This window comes from Hirundo rustica, chromosome 4, assembly GCF_015227805.2.
Source record: "Hirundo rustica isolate bHirRus1 chromosome 4, bHirRus1.pri.v3, whole genome shotgun sequence".
NCBI classification, from domain to species: domain Eukaryota; kingdom Metazoa; phylum Chordata; class Aves; order Passeriformes; family Hirundinidae; genus Hirundo; species Hirundo rustica.
The window spans coordinates 2,084,454-2,103,377 of record NC_053453.1 but is presented as its reverse complement, the minus strand read 5'-3'; the positions used below and the strand labels follow the sequence as shown (position 1 = coordinate 2,103,377).

Sequence of the window (18,924 nt, the reverse complement as noted above, 5' to 3'; positions counted from 1 at the left end):
AGAAAAAAAAAAAAAAAAAACAAAAAAAAAACCACCAAAGAAAACAAACAACAAAGCAAGACAGACTAATTTAGATCTCAAGGATTCCCATTACTTCTCCATCAGTTAGGAAATAAAACAAGAAAATAATTTTCAAGGTAGCTGAGTACTCTTGTCTACAATCACAAACTGGAAAATCTCAAGAACTGGGAAGAAAACCCAAACTCTAAAAAAAAAAAAAAAAAAAAAAAAAAAAAAGGGGGGGGGGGGGAAATAATATTGCAGCATGACTTTAAAGGGTTTTTTAAAAATAGAAAATAACATAAAAGCCAGTTTGCCTTTCAAGGGCAGGTTCTGGAATGGATTTTATTTTCCAGTTCCTACTATATATGATGATGATGACTGTATCAAGTAATATAAAGTGATGAAAGATATTTAGCAGGGGCCTTACAGCAAGAAAAGCTCAAAGCTATGAGTGCAGAAGACGCAGCAAACTCTCGAGCACTGAAAAAAATTCTCCCTGAGTCTTACAATGAAATTCCTATTAATCCACTAACATGGAGTGTGCTTAGGAGTTCAGGGATATCACATGAAAAATAGAAAATGCACTAGAAAATGATAACTCTGCACACTTATGGTGCAAGGAAAATGCCCCAAGAGAGCAAATATTTGCCTCAATGAAAGTAATAAGACATATGAGCCTGTAATGGAAACAACTTTGGAAGAATGTTTAAAATGCAATAATTAAGAGAATGGTCCCAGACAGGCACTGGGCACCGATCCGGGAAAGCACTCAAGGATGTGTTAGATGGAAAAGCTCCAACCCAAGAGGTGTGGGTGTGCCTGTAGCTCGGCGCCATGGGCATTTTCCTGCCCAAATCCCCCCTCCCTGGGAGCTGTGGTGCCCAGGCTGGGCTGTGGAGCACCAAAGAATGGTGATTAACAACGGGTGCCTCCGAGTGACCTGCAAATGCAGGATCTGTGCGAGAGGAGGAGACCTGGCTGTCAGGGAGATTGGAGCAGACAGATGTTTAATGGAGTCCAGGATTACAGATCTGCCAGGCTTCACATGTAATCACCAGCTTCTTAGGTTTCCTCTTTCTTCTCCCCTTCTTCTGGGTCTGTTACAGGGTCAGGGGCTGGGGGAAGGGAGGAGGGGGATTTTCAGATTTCCAGCTAAATTCCTTGAGCTGCCCTTAATACTCTGACCTATTCCTAGCTGAAAATATGACCTACTAGTCTGACAGGACTCAGGGAGACAGGAGTGTGGGGTTTTTTTGTTTAAAACGTGAGAGGGATGCATTAAACTCCACACATCCACATCCTTTCTCCCACAACAGCACAGCAGCTGTACTGAGCAGCCTGTGTTCGACTCAGCAGAGGAACAGCACCACAATCAATAGTGCCAGGTGACCCCCAGGCCGTGTGCTGGGCAGCACCGTGCCCCAGGGGACACGTCTCCATGGCTTCTCACCCGCTCCCCGGGATCGATAGTCCCTGCCTTTCCTCACCCAGGGAATGACTCTGCAAGTGCTTTTTGCATTTCTGGGCATTGCTCACTCTTTCCTCCACCCTTTTCTTATTTTCTGTCTCCTGTGCAAGGCAGCGGGGAGCTGTCAGCAGAACCCCCACAAACTTGAGGGAGCAATTAAAACTTCAAAACATGGTGCAGGAGGAAGGAGACCTGGTTAGAGCGAATGACCCATCCCATTCCTCATGTCCTGACAGCAGGCAAAGCCCTCCAGGTGTGTTCCCCACATGAATACCTTAAGGCAAGGAATCCCGGACATGAATTAAACCATGCTCTAGAGGACACAGCACCCTCAGAACCCTCTGAGAATCCCCCAGCTCCTGTGCTGCTTCTTCGAGCAGCCTGTGGAGGAAGTATCCTGGCACGGGGACGTGGCTTTTTGGCAGGCTAGGAGATGGCTGCTGACATTAGCTCAGGCTGCAGCTCAAGCCAAATGCACAGATGGCACTGGGAAAGCTGTGGTTCTACCCTCAAATATTGAACACGTAGAACAGGGTACAACCGGAGAGTTCGGGCCCAAATATGCCACCGCTGTGTCTGAACACAGGTCCTGCAGTGTGACAGGCAATAAATTGTGTGGATGTGGACTAAATGAGCCCAAATCCTGGCCCAGGGGTGATCCAGAGACTCAGCCCTGATGCTCTGCCCTGTCACAGGCACAACCAAGGACGTGTCCCTTGGCCCCTCTGCTCATCAGCTGCAGAATTTCACCAGCAGTGCTCTGACCCGGAGCTACAGGAGTTCGTGCCCTGCCAGCAGGCAGGGTTTAGACTCTGTCCACGACTAAGATCCATGGACTCAAAGTACTGCAGCAGCTGCAGATCCTCCCCCGCAGCTGGACCCAGTGATTAATGCAATGTGCTTGCAGGGAAGTAATTTCTCTGGGATGGGGCAGGCCTGGAAGAGATGCTTCTGGCATGGATCAGCAAGGCCAAGAACGAAGCAAAGGGATCCCAACCTGCATTTTGTGTGAAACCCTTCCCTCCAGTGAACAGCTCCCTGCTGGTCCTCTCCACACATCTTGGGCATGTGGAGGTTCCTCTAGGTAGGATCAAGTTAGCTTTAATTCATGTCACTTAGAGGGCAGGGTGGCTGCAAATTATTCTCTGAAGGAGCATTTCCCTCTCTGATGCACAGCAAAGATCGGACTGGACATCTGATGGTGACAAAGCAAAAGTCCCTCTGAACTTTGGGAACCACCAGAGCTTTCCAGCTTTCATTAGGGCATCTGCACAGGTCAGGAGGACAGCTGAGTTTTCAGTAGTCAGTGGCAGGTGCTACAGAAAGTTCCAAAAGAGATTTTGATCTTGGAAATATCTTCTGTACCTTCAGGGCACATGGAGTTACAGAGGTTTGCCTACAGCTGATGTCATTGAATTATAAATTCTATATTATAGAATATCCGGGGTTGGAAGGATCATCAAGTCCAGCTCCTGGCCTGACAGGACCACCCCAAAAATCACATTTTGTGTCTGAGAGTGCCAGGAGTCAGGCAGGGAATGATTCAAGGTCTCCCAAATCCTGGACTTTCTCCCAGCCTTTCCTCTTTCCCAATGCACTTTGCATAGTCCTGGTTTTAGGTAAAATGCTGCTTCAATACAGCATCCACTGGCTCATGAAAGCCTTTCCAAAGCATAAAAAAGAGCACAGTTCAAGTATGCAAAGCCCAAGGCTGAGGGACAGTGAGAGCTGGAATTGCAGCTGCCTGTGCATCCCATGGGATAGAGACAGCCCCAAGTGGAATTTCTTCCCTTGCCATGAACAATGCATTTGGGACACCTCCAAGACCTTGAATCTGTTCCTCTCCTGCTCAGCTCAGCTTTCTCAGTTCTTCACATCCCTTCTGGAACACACAACCAAGCCAGCAGGAGGTTAAGGGACTCCCTGCTCTCTGAATCATCCCAGATTACTCTGAAACACTCACCTGAAAGCAGCAAATGAGTTAAAATCAAGCTAAATTATGAATTTTTGCAATAATTTGCCTTTTTGCTGATAAAGAATTATTTCAAAAGAGTCAGCAGCACAATGCTCTGCAGTTTTGCCAGTGGGCCAAATCGCTTTTATCGTTCTTGGCTGATAAACAGAGGCACTCACACAGTGTCTTTCCCATCCTTAGCTGAGCATCCATGCGGGATTTTCCATCTATTCAGACATTTCTCAGAGGGCATCTGACCTTATTTAGCAGGCCCTTAATTAGGTGAAAGCAAATGCGAGGGAGAGCGGAGTTCAGCCTCTGATATTGCTGAGGGTAATGAGGAGTATTCCAGGGGCAGCAAAGAACAATCAAAGAGAACAGAAGTTGCCTTTGCTGCCAACCGGGATTACACTCACTGCTCGATAGGGATGGAGTGAACTCCAGGAACTGCTCTTCCCTATCAATTTTCTGCAGGACTGCCCAAGAGCAGGGCAGCTGGCAAGGAAATGGGCGGTTTGGAGATCTTCTTCTTTGGAGGAGTTAGAGGGAGAGGAATGTGGCGCACTTTTGCAAAGACAATGAATTCAACCACCATTTGGGCGTCTAAGAAGCTCTGGTGGCTCTGATCTTACGTAGGATGTCAGGCTAGGTTTAGGAACAGACAATTATGGAATCATGGAATGGTTTGGGTGGGAAGAGACCTTAAAAATCTTCCAGTGCCACCCCTGCCATGGGCAGGGACACCTTCCACTATCCCAGGGTGCTCCAAGACCCATCCAACCTGGCCTTGGACATTTTCAGGGATCCAGAGGCAACCACAGGTTCTCTGGTCAGCCTGTGCCAGGGCCTCACCACCCTCCCAGCCAAAAATTTCTTCCTAACTTCCTTTCCTTCTTAATCCAAGGAAGAGATGATGCTGCCAAAACCCTTCCAGAAGTCGAGTAGTGAAGTCCTGCAGAAGACCTGACCACCGCCAAAGAGAGGATACGCATGCACAGGGATCATTTTTCACAGCCCCTTCTGAATCAATTCTCCAAGACAGCAGAATAACACAAATCTGCAACAGCAGCACCGAAATTTACAGTTTGCGGGTGTCTCTTCTGCTTTTAAGTCCCCAGGTCAAAAAGTCACACCTATTAGACAATCTCTGTTTTCAAATAAGATCTGCATTTTCTGGTTCTGGCCCAATGATGAAAACCATGGTCTGCGCAACCTGATGGCTCACAAACAAACAAATGCAAATTAAAAGAAGAAAAAAAAAAAAACTAAACAAACCACCTCTTGAGTTATTTTTAAAACTTGTGATCTTGAGCCAGTGTTTCTGTCAACTTGACAATCCCCTGAAAACAGCCACTCCAAACCTGGGAGTTAATGCCATTTGATATCTTGTGCAAAGACCACATTTGAAGAAATTAAGCCATAATTAAGCAAAGTTATTAATGATTGTTTTAACTAATTGATACAATAACATAAGCAGCAGACAAGATTTTTAATCAGTGGTCATGAGACCAGAAGTTAACTGGCCAGTCACCCCCTCCTCTTTGGCAGCTAATTTGCAAACAATAATTCTGCTGCTGATAGTGACTCAGAGGCAGAGGGGAGAAGAATAAATCTCAGGAGACAAATAGGTATAAGCCCTCCCCATTTTAATGAGAAACAGACACAAAAAGGCCAAAAAGACCCTGTCAACATGATTTGCAGTACAGTTACTTAATTTTTACCAAATGTGCTTTCTGCCACGCTTTAGCTGAAGTACATATTTATTTGATATTTCGCTGGCGAAGTTTAAAAGAGCCTCCAAAATACCCATCTGCTCCTGCTACGCATGACCCTACCAAGTCTCACCTCCGACACACTGTAATGGTTTTAGGGAATGATAGCACTGCACAGATGTGATTTATTCACAGATTGTGGGTGACTTTCTGCTAATTTACAGGGGAAACGCACAGCTTTCCACTGGAGCATGAAGCTGACCCACAGAACAAACCTGCCTGCACAGAGAGGGACAGCAAATCTCCTTCCCTGAGGCAAACACAGAATCGCAGGATGGTTTTATAAGGGACAATAAAGTGCATCCCATTTCACCCCTGCCACGCTCAGGGGCACCTCCCACTATCCCAGGTTGCTCCAAGCCCCATCCAGCCTGGCCTTGGACACTTCCAGGGATGGGTAAAGCTGCTCATAAGTAACACAAGGTTGCCCAAAACCTGGTTGCAGAACAGTCTCCCCTGACCTTCAGTAAACCAACAGTAAATGAAGCTCAGAACCTTGAGATTTAAATAATATGAAGTTGACACTTCTTGTCCTTTACCTTCTGGATTTTGAGCCTTTAAGGTTGTTGGTGGGGGGGGTTTTTTGTTGTTTTTTGTTGTTGTTGTTTTCTCTCTTTTTTGTGTGGGTTTTTTTGTTTGTTTGTTTTTTGTTTTTGTTGTTGTTGTTGTTTTGGGGTTTTTTTCCCCTCCAGCTCTTGCCTTTGATCCCTCAGTATCAAAAGGAAGGGCTGAGATTCCTGTCTTGGAGCTGCTTCCATGTGTTGCACCAGCCTTGTAAAAACGCTGAGAGAGACCCAGGAGTCCAAATGCTGAAACAGAGTTATTTAGACCTTCCAAATATTAGTCCAAAGGTGGGACAGGGGAATGAGCATCCTGCACCTCCTGGCACACAGAGGTGGGCTCTGTGTGTGTGTCAACACTTGGGCAGCAAGGTGACAAGGAGACATGGTCAGTCAGAGGTGTGGAGACATCTGGGAGAGTAGAGAGCAAAGAAATGGGGGTGCCAGGAATGCAGGAGTGGTGGAAAAGCAAGCACAAACCTGGAAATGGCTGCAAAGGATCAGAAAGAGAGGCAGTGAGAATGAGAAAGGGACAGAAGGATTATCTCCATCCCTGCAAAGGGTTCCAGGGAGTTTCTCATCTGGGAAGAGAAAGAAATTCAGAGATTATTGTGTGAGGGAGGGGGACCCAAGGAAGCGCAGGCATGTGTGATGAGGAGCAGGGAAGATGCAGAGAAGCTGCAGCAGACAGAGACCCTCCTGTTCCCCCAGCATTTCCCATCTGCTCCTCATCCCCTGAGATCAGCATGTGAGGCACAGGGTTCCTCTGCACACCAGAAACAGAGAAAGGAGAAATAAACAGCCCCAGGCCTCCAACGCACTGACATAAAAAATGTGGAAAGGGCATGTAGTGACAGGACAAGGGGAGAATGGCTTCAGACAAAGTGAGTAGATTTAAATGGGATATTAAGAGGAAATTCTCGGCTGTGAGGGTGATGAGCACGGGCACAAGCTGCCAAGAAAAGCTGTGGCTGCCCCAGCCATGGAAAGTCCAAGGTCAGGCTGGATGGGGCTTGGAGCAAGCTGGGATAGCTCCCTTGGAGTGTTTGTAAAGGCTGGAGTTAAAGGGATGATCTCCTGATTGATCCTGACAGATCCCATGTGTGCACCAACCCTTCCCTGCCCTGTCAACAGGGACTTGAAACACTTTCACACCTAAAACACAGAGATGTCCACACCTCTGGGAAATGATGGGACCTTTGTACGCTCTGTCTCTGGGTATCAGTGACAAATCTCCTCTCCCTCTTTCAATCACTGTCCGTATGAAATATTCGTTTCTAGATAATGGTGAAAAGCTGTTGCATTCTGCTCCCCAGAGCATTGCACGTGTGATTGAGTGGGCAAGTGCTGCTTGTCACCTCCCAGTCTCCAGAGGAGCTGCACGGGAGGAGCTGTTTCAGCCACAGACCACAAGGCTGGGCTGGGATCCATCTCCCTTGGAGCCCAGGGAGTGCAGCTCCAGAGGAAAACCCCCAAGTGCAAACCAAGGACCTCCAGGTTCACTGGGGAGAACGCTCCCACGCAGAAGTTGACCTCAGAAAGGCCAGGGGTTTATTTTGGCAGCATGAGAAAGATGTTCCTTGTATCCAGACTTACAGGCAGCTCTTTTTAGGTGTTCCAAGCTAAAGGTTGCCTTGCTGGGATGCCCAGAGCTGTGGTAAGACTGGGACAAGCTGGAGAAATTGGCTTTGTCACTGGGGCTTCCATCCTTGTCGGGGGCTGGTGAGAGGTGGAGACAAGTCTGGCAAAACCACAAGGTTTGGAGCACAAGTGCTGTGAGGAGTGGTTGAGAGAGTTGGAGCTGTTCAGTCTGGAGAAGAGAAGGATCAGTGGGGACCTCACTGCTCTTCAAAGCTCCCTGAAAAGAGGTTTTTGTGAGGTGAGGGTCTGTGCCTTCTCCCAGGCAGCCACCGACAGAACAAGAGCAAATGGCCTCAAGCTGCACCAGGGGAGGCTCAGGTTGGATATCAGGAAAAATTTCATCAGTGAAAGAGTGGTCAGGCATTGGAAGAGGCTGCCCAGGGCAGTGGTGGGGTCACCAACCCCAGAAGTGTTCAGTACACAAGCAGAAGTGGCACTTTGTGATGTGGTTTACTGAGCACCGGGGTATTTGGTCAAAGGTTGGACTTGATGATCTTAGAGGCCTTTTCCAACCTTAATGATTTTGTGATTCTACAAAAACAGCTTTTAATAACTACCCAGGTAATAACAAAACCCTTCTTATCTCTGGGGCGCAGACAGGGCCGAGCCCAGCAGACAGACGGAGAAACCTCCTCCTTCCCCGGGGATGGCACAAGCCTTGGTGCCTGTCTATCTTTAAAAAGGTCACGTTAAGTCATCACCCCCCTGTCCCTCATCTGCACAGATCTCCCAGTATCACTCTGGGCAGTGAAAACCTCTGATAAGTCAGATCTTCACCCTTTCATAAAAGATCCGTGCATGGCTTGTAGAGTGGGTGGGATATTTGCTCCCCAAGGGCAGCCTGTTCATAATCCTGCCTCCAGCAAAGGCAAACCCCTGCACCCACACACTGAGGCTCTCCAAATATTAATTTATCAAAGCATTAAAGTGTGTTCTACCATGAGCACACAGGCAGTGACTGCACCGCTGAGGTGGCAGCGCTGTCACTCACATCACCCGCCTCAGATAAAATCAGATTTGGGCAAAGGCTGATGTAGTGCTGAGTGTTCCACAGGCTCACATCAGATTTTAAATAACAACAGTCCCTGCCTTTTTCACCAGCCTCACTCACAGAGACACCCATGGGTGTCAAGGATGGGTGGGAGGAGATGACTGATAAATCACAGGGGGCTCAGAGCTCTCTACAGGGCTTGGGGTCCTAAAAACACCAGCTTCGACTTGTGCTTTGGAACAGCCAAGCACAAAATGAATCTGCTCGTGCTGTAAAGGTCAGGAGAGTGCAGGTAGCAAGAATCAGTTTTTGGAAGTCTCTGGAGGAAAAACTAATTGTTCCTCTTGTTCTAGATTTCATGTTTTAAGGATGTGAGGGAAGGAAGTTTGCTGTCCCACTGCCCTTTCCCCCAGAGGTTTGGGAGTGTCTGTGAATCTGAAGGGCTCTGCAAAGGCAGCAGTGGTGTCTGGGGTGACCTCAAATGAGCCCACACAAAAGGGACACTGAGCAAACCTGAGAATAGTGGGTTGGTTTTTGGTGCATTCACTGTTCTGCTCCAGGGATTTGAGCCTCAAGGAGCCCCCTTCTATCCAGAAAGAAAAAGAAAGGACCCAGACAGTAAAAAGATGAAGAAAAGGAATTATGCCATGCTTAAAGTCTCACAGGAGCTCAGGCATCACCTGCCTCCAGCTTCTCACCCCATCCCAAAAAGTGACTGGAACTGTTTTCACATCAGGACTGGAAGTGAAATCCCATCCTTGCCCAGCGTGGAGCAGATGAGAAGGAATCCCAGCTCTGTCATCCTGTCCTTCCTCCTGAGTTACGGTATCTCTCAGCCTCTTTAATCAGGAGGAATTTACAGAGTTGCTCCCCTCCCCACACCAAATTTTAGGTATAAATATCCACAGTAGAGGGAAATGTTTGGAGACATCACAAAACACTTTAAGTGGTGTAGGCAGAAGAAATTACACTACTAGATTAAAAAATATAACCAGTAACACTGGTTTAATAAACCACTGAACATTAGGGGTGAACATGCCGCACTCAGACTGGTGGCCTCCACTGACCTGGCATGGTAGGACAACTGCCATCACCCTACCACAATCCCTCTTGCTCCCATTCTTTGTGTGGATTTGAAGCTCCTCATGAGCATCTGTGAGTTAGACAGGTGTGATAGCTCAAGGAATCCTGCACACCCATAGGACTGAGTATAAACTGTGCCTTTTTCGTGTAAAAGCAGTTCCTCCTCCTACACCTGCCCCAAGCAGAAAACTTCCCAAGGCCAAGTATTCCACTGAAATCAGCCAGGATTCCATGCTGAATACCCAGATTTGTCCTTCCCTGGAATCTGGCTGCCAGTGTTTTCAATCATAATGCTAGTAACACAAGAGGAACGCCCCAGTAAACTTAGCCTGCACTAAACAGCGTCCTGCACCCTTGCCCAGCATGTCCCCAAGAGGCTCCAGCCTCTCCAAAAACTCCAGTTAGAGCCAAATCACCCGGTGCTACACCTTCGTGTGCCTGTGGCAGATGCAGCCACAGTTTGGGTGGGGGTGGAGAACAACACAGCAGCAACTCCTTGTCCTGCAGCCAGCAGGACAAAGCAACTCTGGGGGGTGATTCCTGCCCCCTGATTTCAGTGCCCCCGGCCTCTCAATATTGCAAAATTATATAAATGCCATGGGTTTATGAGCATAAAAATCCTGAGGTTGACAACGGAGCACATCCTTGTAGGAGCTGTGGCCACCGCCAGAATTCCTGGGCAGACCTGATGTCCACAGAATGATGGAGCTAAAATGTTTATACAGCACCATGGGTTGCTGGAATTCCTTACCTGCTTCTCAGACATGATGTAGAGGTGTTCATGATCCATGGAGAAGGCCATGTCCCGGAGGATGGGGCCCGTGTCCACCACCTGCACAATCTCGTACTCCAGCGTGTTCTTGGTGGTGCCATCCACACGGATCTGTGCAGCAACAACAAAAGCAGAGGGAGAACATGAGGATTTTCCCTCATTCCACGGAAAACAAATAACTACAGAACCACAGGATGATTTGTGTTTAAACCTCGAAGACCATATCATTCCAAACCCCCTGCTACAGGCAGGGACAGCTTCTACTATCCCAGGGTGCTCCAAACCCTGTCCAGCCTGGCTTCCAGGGATCCAGGAGCAGCCACAGCTGCTCTGGCCAACCTTCTCTCTCGCCACCCTCACGGTAATATCTATCTATTTATAATATATTTACAAAATAATCATTGGACAAATGTATTGTGGCCCATGTCTTCCGGACAACAACCACTGTCGACAAAAAGTGAACTTTTCCCAGCCTCCTCACAAAGAGGATAAAGCAGATTTCATCACTTCTGCTGCTCCCATCAACACAAGAGCACTGCAAGAACAATGCAGAGCTTTTATCTGGCACTGTCACTGCGCTCCTGTCACCGCCTGGACAAATCTACCACGCTCATAATGATGGCAATGAGGGAAGGATCTGTGGTGGTGATGAGCAGAAGATAAAAAGCCACACAAATCTGCAGGACTGACTCACTCGAATGCTACTCAGATAATATTATTGCTCTTATTGCTAATGTTCCGCGGGGCAATTTATTATTGCAGAGTGTTCAGTGCAACACAAGACTATTTCTCTCGCTGATTGCATATATCAGGTATTGAAATCAGTCCTGCACAAGTGTGGCACCTTATGATTCCAGACACATCTCATAACAGGGTGTCACTTAGGGACATCAATTACTGGGATTATGAGGAGGAAAAAGACACACAGTCCCAGTCCATCCCTGACAATGATCCAGTGATACAAGAGAAAATGCAGAAAACAACAGATTTTTCTTTACCTGCTTAAAAACAATTTCTAGAGTTTGGGCTCAAAAGCAGCTGGAGAAGGTCTGTAATCCCTTCCAGTATGGAACAAGTTATGATGAAATAGCTGTTCTCAGGAGTTCTCCTGGATCTTGTGAGGCTCTGTACAGCAGCAAACCCCACAGTCGTGTGTCAGAGGTGCACCCACATTCCTTATCTCCCTCTGTTTCCCATGTGCTGCCTTTCACTTTCTATCCTGAAGCAGCACAAACAACCACAGTACCTTTCCCTGAAACAAACAAAGTTGTAGGAGACCTTCATCATGCCCCACGTTATAATCTCCATTCCTTCCTGACCAAAGATTCCCAGTCTGCAGCTGGATAGCTGAGCAAAAAGCACCCTTCCCGTCCAAAGGAAATAACAAGCTGTGGAGAACTTATGGTGTCAAGACCTGTTCCCACTGTTCCCTGGCACAGTCCTGGAGCTTGTTCCTTCTGTATCAACCTCTCAGCCAAGAAACTGAGCCTGAATCATCTTCTGTATTGGAAAGTCAATGAGTAGGGAAGAGAGGGAATGATAAAGGGTCTGGAAAGTCTGTGTGAGTAAAGGACAGCAATGATATACAGATTGTTATCATCATCCTTCCTTGATGTACTCCCCTGCTGTGGAACAACAAAGGAACATTATTTCCCCAGGAAAGATAAGGAAAATGATGCAGAAAGGAGTTAGAGGGGCTCTCTGTGCCAGCAGAGGGTGTGGAGGGTGCTCAGGGATGCTCAGATCCCACGTGTTATCCATCAGACTCCACAGAAGTGGGAGCACGTGCAGGCCTTGGCTGCCGGGCTGGTCCAGTGACACGGGAGGATTTCCAGTTAATTCATCATCTTGATGGAGCTGCTGACGGCAGCGACACACGTCCAACATGAGCACACAGAGAGGTCAGGGCCTGCAGCCCAGCACCGAGCATCCCTGATGCAAACAAGGGGTCAGGGACTGAACCTCAGCATTGAACATCCCTGAAACACAAAGAATTCAGGGTCTGAACCCCAGCACTGAACACCCCTGACACACAAAGAATTCAGGGACTGAACCCCATCACTGAATACCCCTGACACACAAAGAATTCAGAGTCTGAACCCTAGTACTGAACATTCCCGAAACACAAAGAATTCAGGGTCTGAACCCCAGCACTGAACATCCCTGACACACAAAGAATTCAGGGCCTAAAACTCCGCACTGAACATCCCTGAAACACAAAGAATTCAGGGTCTGAACCCCAGCACTGAACACCCCTGACACACAAAGAATTCAGGGACTGAACCCCATCACTGAATACCCCTGACACACAAAGAATTCAGAGTCTGAACCCCAATACTGAACATTCCTGAAACACAAAGAATTCAGGGCCTAAAACCCAGCACTGAACATCCCTGACACACAAAGAATTCAGGGTCTGAAGCCCAGCACTGATCATCCCTGACACCCATCAGCTCTGGCCTCCTGGGAGCAAGGGGCTCGCTTGTGTCTGTGGTTCCTCACAGGAAAGTTCAGCTCCTCTGTGTCTTCCTTCTTGGAAGTGGAGCCTGATGTAAATCACCCATGAGGTCAAGGGCAAAGGTGCCAACAGGCTTGGGCTGAGTCATTCCCCTTAGGATGGTCAGGGGAAGGGAAAGGGGAAGGGGAAGGGGAAGGGGAAGGGGAAGGGGAAGGGGAAGGGGAAGGGGAAGGGGAAGGGGAAGGGGAAGGGGAAGGGGAAGGGGAAGGGGAAGGGGAAGGGGAAGGGGAAGGGGAAGGGGAAGGGGAAGGGAAGGGAAGGGAAGGGAAGGGAAGGGAAGGGAAGGGAAGGGAAGGGAAGGGAAGGGAAGGGAAGGGAAGGTCTGCAGGCTGAGGGGCACAGGAGGCTCCCTGTTGGGGCTCTGTCCCGGACACATCAAATACCCCCCACAGCAGGAGCTTTTCCTCTTCCCCACTGAAACTTTCCAGCTCCAAGTTCTCCCTCTCAGGGAGCAGTCAGGGAGGTTTTTCTGCTGCCTCCACTCTGCCTCCCCCCAGTCCCTCGTGGCTTCTCATTCCCATCAGAGCATCCTCACTCTCTGCTGATCCCTGTGCTAAACAAACCTCACATCTTCACTGCTTTGACCTTGATTTTCCCGCACCACCAGGGTCAGATCTGCAGGCCACCAGATATGTAAGCAGCCAATTATCACCCCAGGGCTCAGTCGCTGTCCTCAGCCTTTGCCAGGCCCCATTAGAGGGGAAAGAGCTCGGAGATGGAAGAGGCAGGCTGGAGGAACAGCCGGCTGGAGTTAACAAACCATGGAGACAGGAGGCACGGCCCCCAGGGATCTCCCCTGTGCATTTGGTGCAGGTAAAAGATTGCAGAGGCTTCACACCAGGAATACAGAGCTACTCGGAAGTGATTTAACAGCTATTGCTGGCCTAATAGCCTGAAAAGTCATTATTTTGCAGAGGGGGAGGGAGGGACAGGGCTCCTTGCACTGTACATGTGCAAATACACACACACGTGTGCTCACACACCCACAGCCCAACAGCTCTAAGTGCAGAAACTCCTCCCTCTAGTCAAATACAGTAGCTAATAAGAAGGAAAAATCAGAAAAAGGCCAGAAAATGTGGCAGACATCAGCCCATGCTGCACAGCCCGTGAGGTGATTATTGGAGAATGCAGCCAGAAGTCGAGCCCTTAACTCCAACCAACCTGTCTTAAACCCTGTCTATCTTATGCTGTACCACAAGCACAGAGCCCTGAGGATTTCCACCTTCCCCACACATTCTTCACAGTCATGGGCATCAGACAACACAACTGCACTTTTTCTTAGAGATTTATTCCTGGCTACAAGGCTCCTGCTAGCACCAGGGCACTTAGCTTAGTTAAAAAAATCAAAAAAAGGGTCTGTGGAGGAAAAATGGGAAGATTCCCATCAAAGCCTGCAGGTGATCACCACTAAAGTCAGGGACACAGAAACAATCTCTGTTTGGATATGTCCCCAAGTTCCCAGCTGCAGGGAAATTGAAGAACGCACCACCCATTCCCTCTGTTCCTGCTCTTCTCTGCTGGCATCAGCCAAAAGCCCCACGTGGAGCTGGGGTTCTGGCATGGATAGGGTTTTCTTCCGACTGAATGATGGGCATTCCTATATTCAGGATGTTTTTTGGGAGCTGTGGGATGAGAACCTGACTAACAGTCCAGTCGGGATCGCCTCGGGGAGCTGCCTGTGAACCATGAGCTCCCCTGCAAGGGAAGAGGGAGGGGAACAACGAGTGACAGAGGGGGCTCCAGGACCACCTGTGAGTCTCCAAACACTCAGTCCACCACAACCCACAGTCCACAAACACACCCACCACCTCCAGAACAGGATCATCCACCTGCTCCCACTCCCTGAATGTTCTGTCTGTCCTGGACACACACACTCCTTAGACCTCCAGCTGCTGAGCTCAGCTCCGTTGTCCTCTAACCCAGCACACGTGGGAGCTCCCAGGGCTCTCGGGCTGCACATTAATCCTTCTCCTTCCTGGAAGGCTTCACTCACTGGGCTTGGCGCTGCAGAGCCGGCTGCTATTAAAACATCAGCATGATGCTTCCCGAAGGTCAACTACCAAGGGACCCATCCTGGCAGCTGTTTGTTTGTTTGTCTGAGCATTATCTAGAGCTGGCTGTTTATTTACATCCATTGAAGTATCAGACAATAAATATCCTCTCCCAGTAGCAAACAGATGCTTGCACTCGAATGTTCTGGCTAGCGCTGACTTCAAAACGATCTCCTTAATGAGCAAATAATGTTATTAATCTTTAAAGACACAGGCTCTGGCCTTCTCTGAGCTCCCACCCTGGCCATGGCTAGAACCATAGGCATCCTGGCAAACAGCCCACTGGTCTGGTAGATGAAAGAAGGTAAAAGATACCTTCCATCACTGCTTTTCAGTGTTATCTGGGCCTCCCCAGCTGCTGAGGGATCCACGGGAGGCTGATGTTTGAGGACAATTTCCCCAGCAAGTTGGTGGCAGATGCCTCAATCACACTTCTAAGAGGGACATAGAGGTTGGTATCACACAGTTATCAAAGAGAGGGACACAATAATCCTCTCCAAATCATGGGGATGGGCTCAAAATTGTCAAGGAAAGAGCAGTGGGATTGGAGGACAAAAGGAATTGGTGGTAGCAAGTACTTGGTGCCTTTGCTGAAAATAAATCACCATTATGGCAAAAAAGAAAATATCTTTAAGCTCAGCAGAGCGACAGAAACATCTGCCTTCCAGAGAGGGCTGCATACCTCTGTTAGCACCTCTCTTCTTCCCTATAAAGTGACATTTCCTTCTAAAACTCATCCACACGGATGGACTGCAGGAGCTTTATTCCAGGCCCATCAAAGCCTGATCTGGTAGATTGCATCAGTGTTTGGAGCATGTTAACATCATCAAGTTTTGGTTTATTCAAGAAAAAGGCTCCAGCACAGGTTGTTCAGAGAGGATTTTTATGCCCCATCCTTGGAAGTGTTCAAGGCCAGGTTGGATGGGGCTTGGAGCCTGATCTAATGCAAAGTGTCCTTTCAAACTCATCTTCAGACTCACGTCAGAAACACACTCCTAACCCAGTCTCCTGATACAACCTCACTTCTATTTTATTTGTCCAAGCAGCTTGGACTGGTCTCTGGCAGCAAAATAAAAAAAAGGATAATTTCCACTGTGCCAGCTGGGCTCAGCTGTTTCCTGCTCCTCTAAAACCATCACCTCCTGCCCAAGAGCGTCATTCCTGGCCCACCAGAGTTAAAATAAAGTCTCCTTCAATCAATATCTCTGTAAAAAACACGTGAAAACCATCCAGGGCTGCTGGGAGCGTGGTGGGGAGCAGGATCACGATGACTGGCCAGGCAGGCATCAGGAGCAGACGCTGGGTGGATGAGAGTCATTACAAATAATTAAATGAATAACTAAGCAGAAGAGGAGCTTGGTGAACCATGGCACGCTCCATCCCTCCCCGCCACTCTGCTTTTGTGCAGAGTCAGCAGCCCCTGGGCTGATGAAGTTCCACGGAATCTATCATCTCCTGCTCCAGCAGCTCTCGCTCAAGTCACGCTGGTGGCTTACTTTGGCCATGAAATTACCCCAGTTCCCAGGGGAGGGGATTAAATGGCTACCAGGAAGATTGAAAGGGTGGATTTCAAAGGGAAAATCCATCAGGTCATGGAATTAGGCCCTGCTACCTCTGCCTGGGTGCAAGGGAGCAACCATGACTGTGGTACTTCCTCGGAAAGTAGGGAAAATGTTTTGAGCAGGGAAAGCAAGAGGTGGAATTCCCTGAGGAATCCCTCCTTTGCTGTCCCTGCCTCTCCTTCTTGCAGGGCATCTCACTGAAATCACCATCATCATTTCTCACGATTGGATTAAGGATCTGCAAACACCATTTCCAGGGGACCCAAGCAGCCCTGGAGCCCAGCACATCAATCCAGGCTGCTCTGAGAAAGGCCCAGCCAGAGCCTTACGACTGCACAGGGGCCACTAATAGTTCATTGCTTTTCCAATAGCAGTTTCCTCCCTGTTTTATGAACCTAATGTTCCCCAGGGGATGCCAAGACTGCTGGCTGCCGTTCCTGGCATGGAGAGGGAGAACGGACACAGCAAGGCAGTGTATGATCTCATGTCAGGCCCTTCTGATGATCACCTATTCCTGCTTTTCCATTGATTTGGGTTGCATGATGGAGCTCTATTGATCTCAGCCAAGACAGGGAAGGGGCCGGTGACACTCCATGTTCTGCCCATTTCCCTCCGTTTCCCAGTAAAATAATCCGTTCTCATTTGCCTAAAGCCTATTAACAGCAGATCAATTCCTAATAAAACATGGCATTTCAATAGCCCTGTCTTCCCAGCGATCCTACAGGCCTTTAGAAACGCTAATTGAAAAAGCAAGGGATGAGGTATCCTTAACTCCTGCCTAAGTCGGCAGCCAGCAGCTCTCTCTCTTCTCCTGTACACGTGTTTTAAAGTGCTGCTTGCCTGGACGATGCCGGCCCGTCCAGACACGGATCTCAGAGCATCTCTGGCCTTATGGAGAGTGGGAGCCTGGAAAAGCAGGTATTCACAGTGCTCTTGAAATTCACTCCTGCTCTCAGTGCTGTCCAGAACCCAAGGAGTCATGACAGGAGGCACCCTGAGCAGAGGTGAGAGCTGATCTGGACAGGAGAGTCATGGAATCATGGAATGGTTTGGGCGGGAAGGGACCTTAAAGACAATCCAGCTCCACCCCATGCTATGGCAGGGACATCTTCCACTGTCCTAGGCTGCTCCAAACCCCATCCAACCTGCCCTTGGACACTCCCACGGATCCAGGGACAGCCACAGCTTCTCTGGGCACCCTGTGCCAGGGCCTCACCACCCTCTCATGGAAGAATTTCTTTCTAATATCTAATCTAAATCTCTCCTCTGTCAGTTTAAAGGGTTCCTCTTTGTCCTTTCTCTGTCCCCCATGTAAAAGTCACTCTCCCAAAATGTACGCGCAACTTGAGTGCACACCACAAAACAGAAAGGGACAGCAAAGCCGCTTGGCCTTGCAATCCCACCAGGATCCTGGATTGTATTTCTTTTGTCCAGAAGGTCTCACGTGACAGAATCACAGGCTCATTAAGGTTGGAAAAGACCTCCAAGATCGTCAAATCCAATCCCACCGAACTAATCTTGCCATCAGCAAACTAGGCTTATTTGCTACACCTACAGCACTGCAACAGCCATGGAGAATGGTTCTTCCTCCCTTCTCCAGCCATACAATTCCCAAGGCCTTTTCTCCCAGCAGCAATACAGGGTTTTGAGGAAGACAGCTTTCCTAGAATAACTGCTGGCTAATCCCGATCATCGCAGGCACTGCAGTGTAATCCCCACCCCGCACACCCTTGGCCAGGGGCTGGCAGGGGGCACAGGGCCCTGCCTGGGCAGGGCCACAGGGTTTAATCCCTGCACAGAGTCACCCACTGACCTCTCATGTAATCCTGGCAAATTGGGTCAAGCACAGCTGTGCCTGGCTGCTGCACAGGAGATCACCCCTGCAGAGCCGGCACACACCGAGGGGCAGAGCAGGGCTCCGGCTTCAGGAGGTCCAGGAGAAACGTAGGACAAGATGTTGGTGGGCACCTGCTTTGTTTTATGGAGACAAGTGCGTCACCGTGCCCTTACAGAGCTGCTGGGGGTTCTGGTTTCATTGTGGGTCTCTGTCTCACACAGATCCACAGTGGGATCCACTGGAATCACGGAACCATAGAGTGGTTTGGGTTGGAAGGGATCTTAAAGCTCATCTCATTCCAACTCCCTGCCATGAGCAGGGACAGCTTCCACTATCTCAGGTTGCTCCAATCTGGTCTTGGACACTGCCAGGGATCCAGGGGCAGCCACAGCTTCTCTGAACACCCTGTGCCAGGGCCTCACTGCCCTCACAGGGAAGAATTTCTCCTTAATATCCAATCTAAATCGACCCTTTGTCAGCTTCAAGCTGCCTGCTTTGGGCCAGAGGGTCCTTCAAGCCCAAAGACAAATTCTTAGGTGACAAGATATCTCCTTTATTCCACAGCACAGGACTTCTGTCCCATCCCACTGTGGATCCCCACTAACATTTATAGCCAGAGTTCCTCCTGGCTGCAATGGAATTATGAACCAAATTAGACAAAGTGAAAGACCGACCTTCTCTCCAAAGCCTTTCATTCTGGGCTTGGACATCA

General features: G+C 48.8%; 1 protein-coding gene across 3 annotated transcripts in view; it reads right to left on the bottom strand.

The window, feature by feature from the left end:
• The window catches only part of PLXNA4 (plexin A4), a 441,829-nt gene that overhangs the window by 208,829 nt on the left and 214,076 nt on the right, over window positions 1-18,924 (bottom strand). For all 3 annotated transcript variants that reach the window (XM_040061861.2, XM_040061859.2, XM_040061860.2), the window contains exon 4: window positions 10,224-10,355. In XM_040061861.2, coding sequence (XP_039917795.1) covers window positions 10,224-10,355 — 132 coding nt within the window. The remainder of the gene's footprint in view (window positions 1-10,223; window positions 10,356-18,924) is intronic.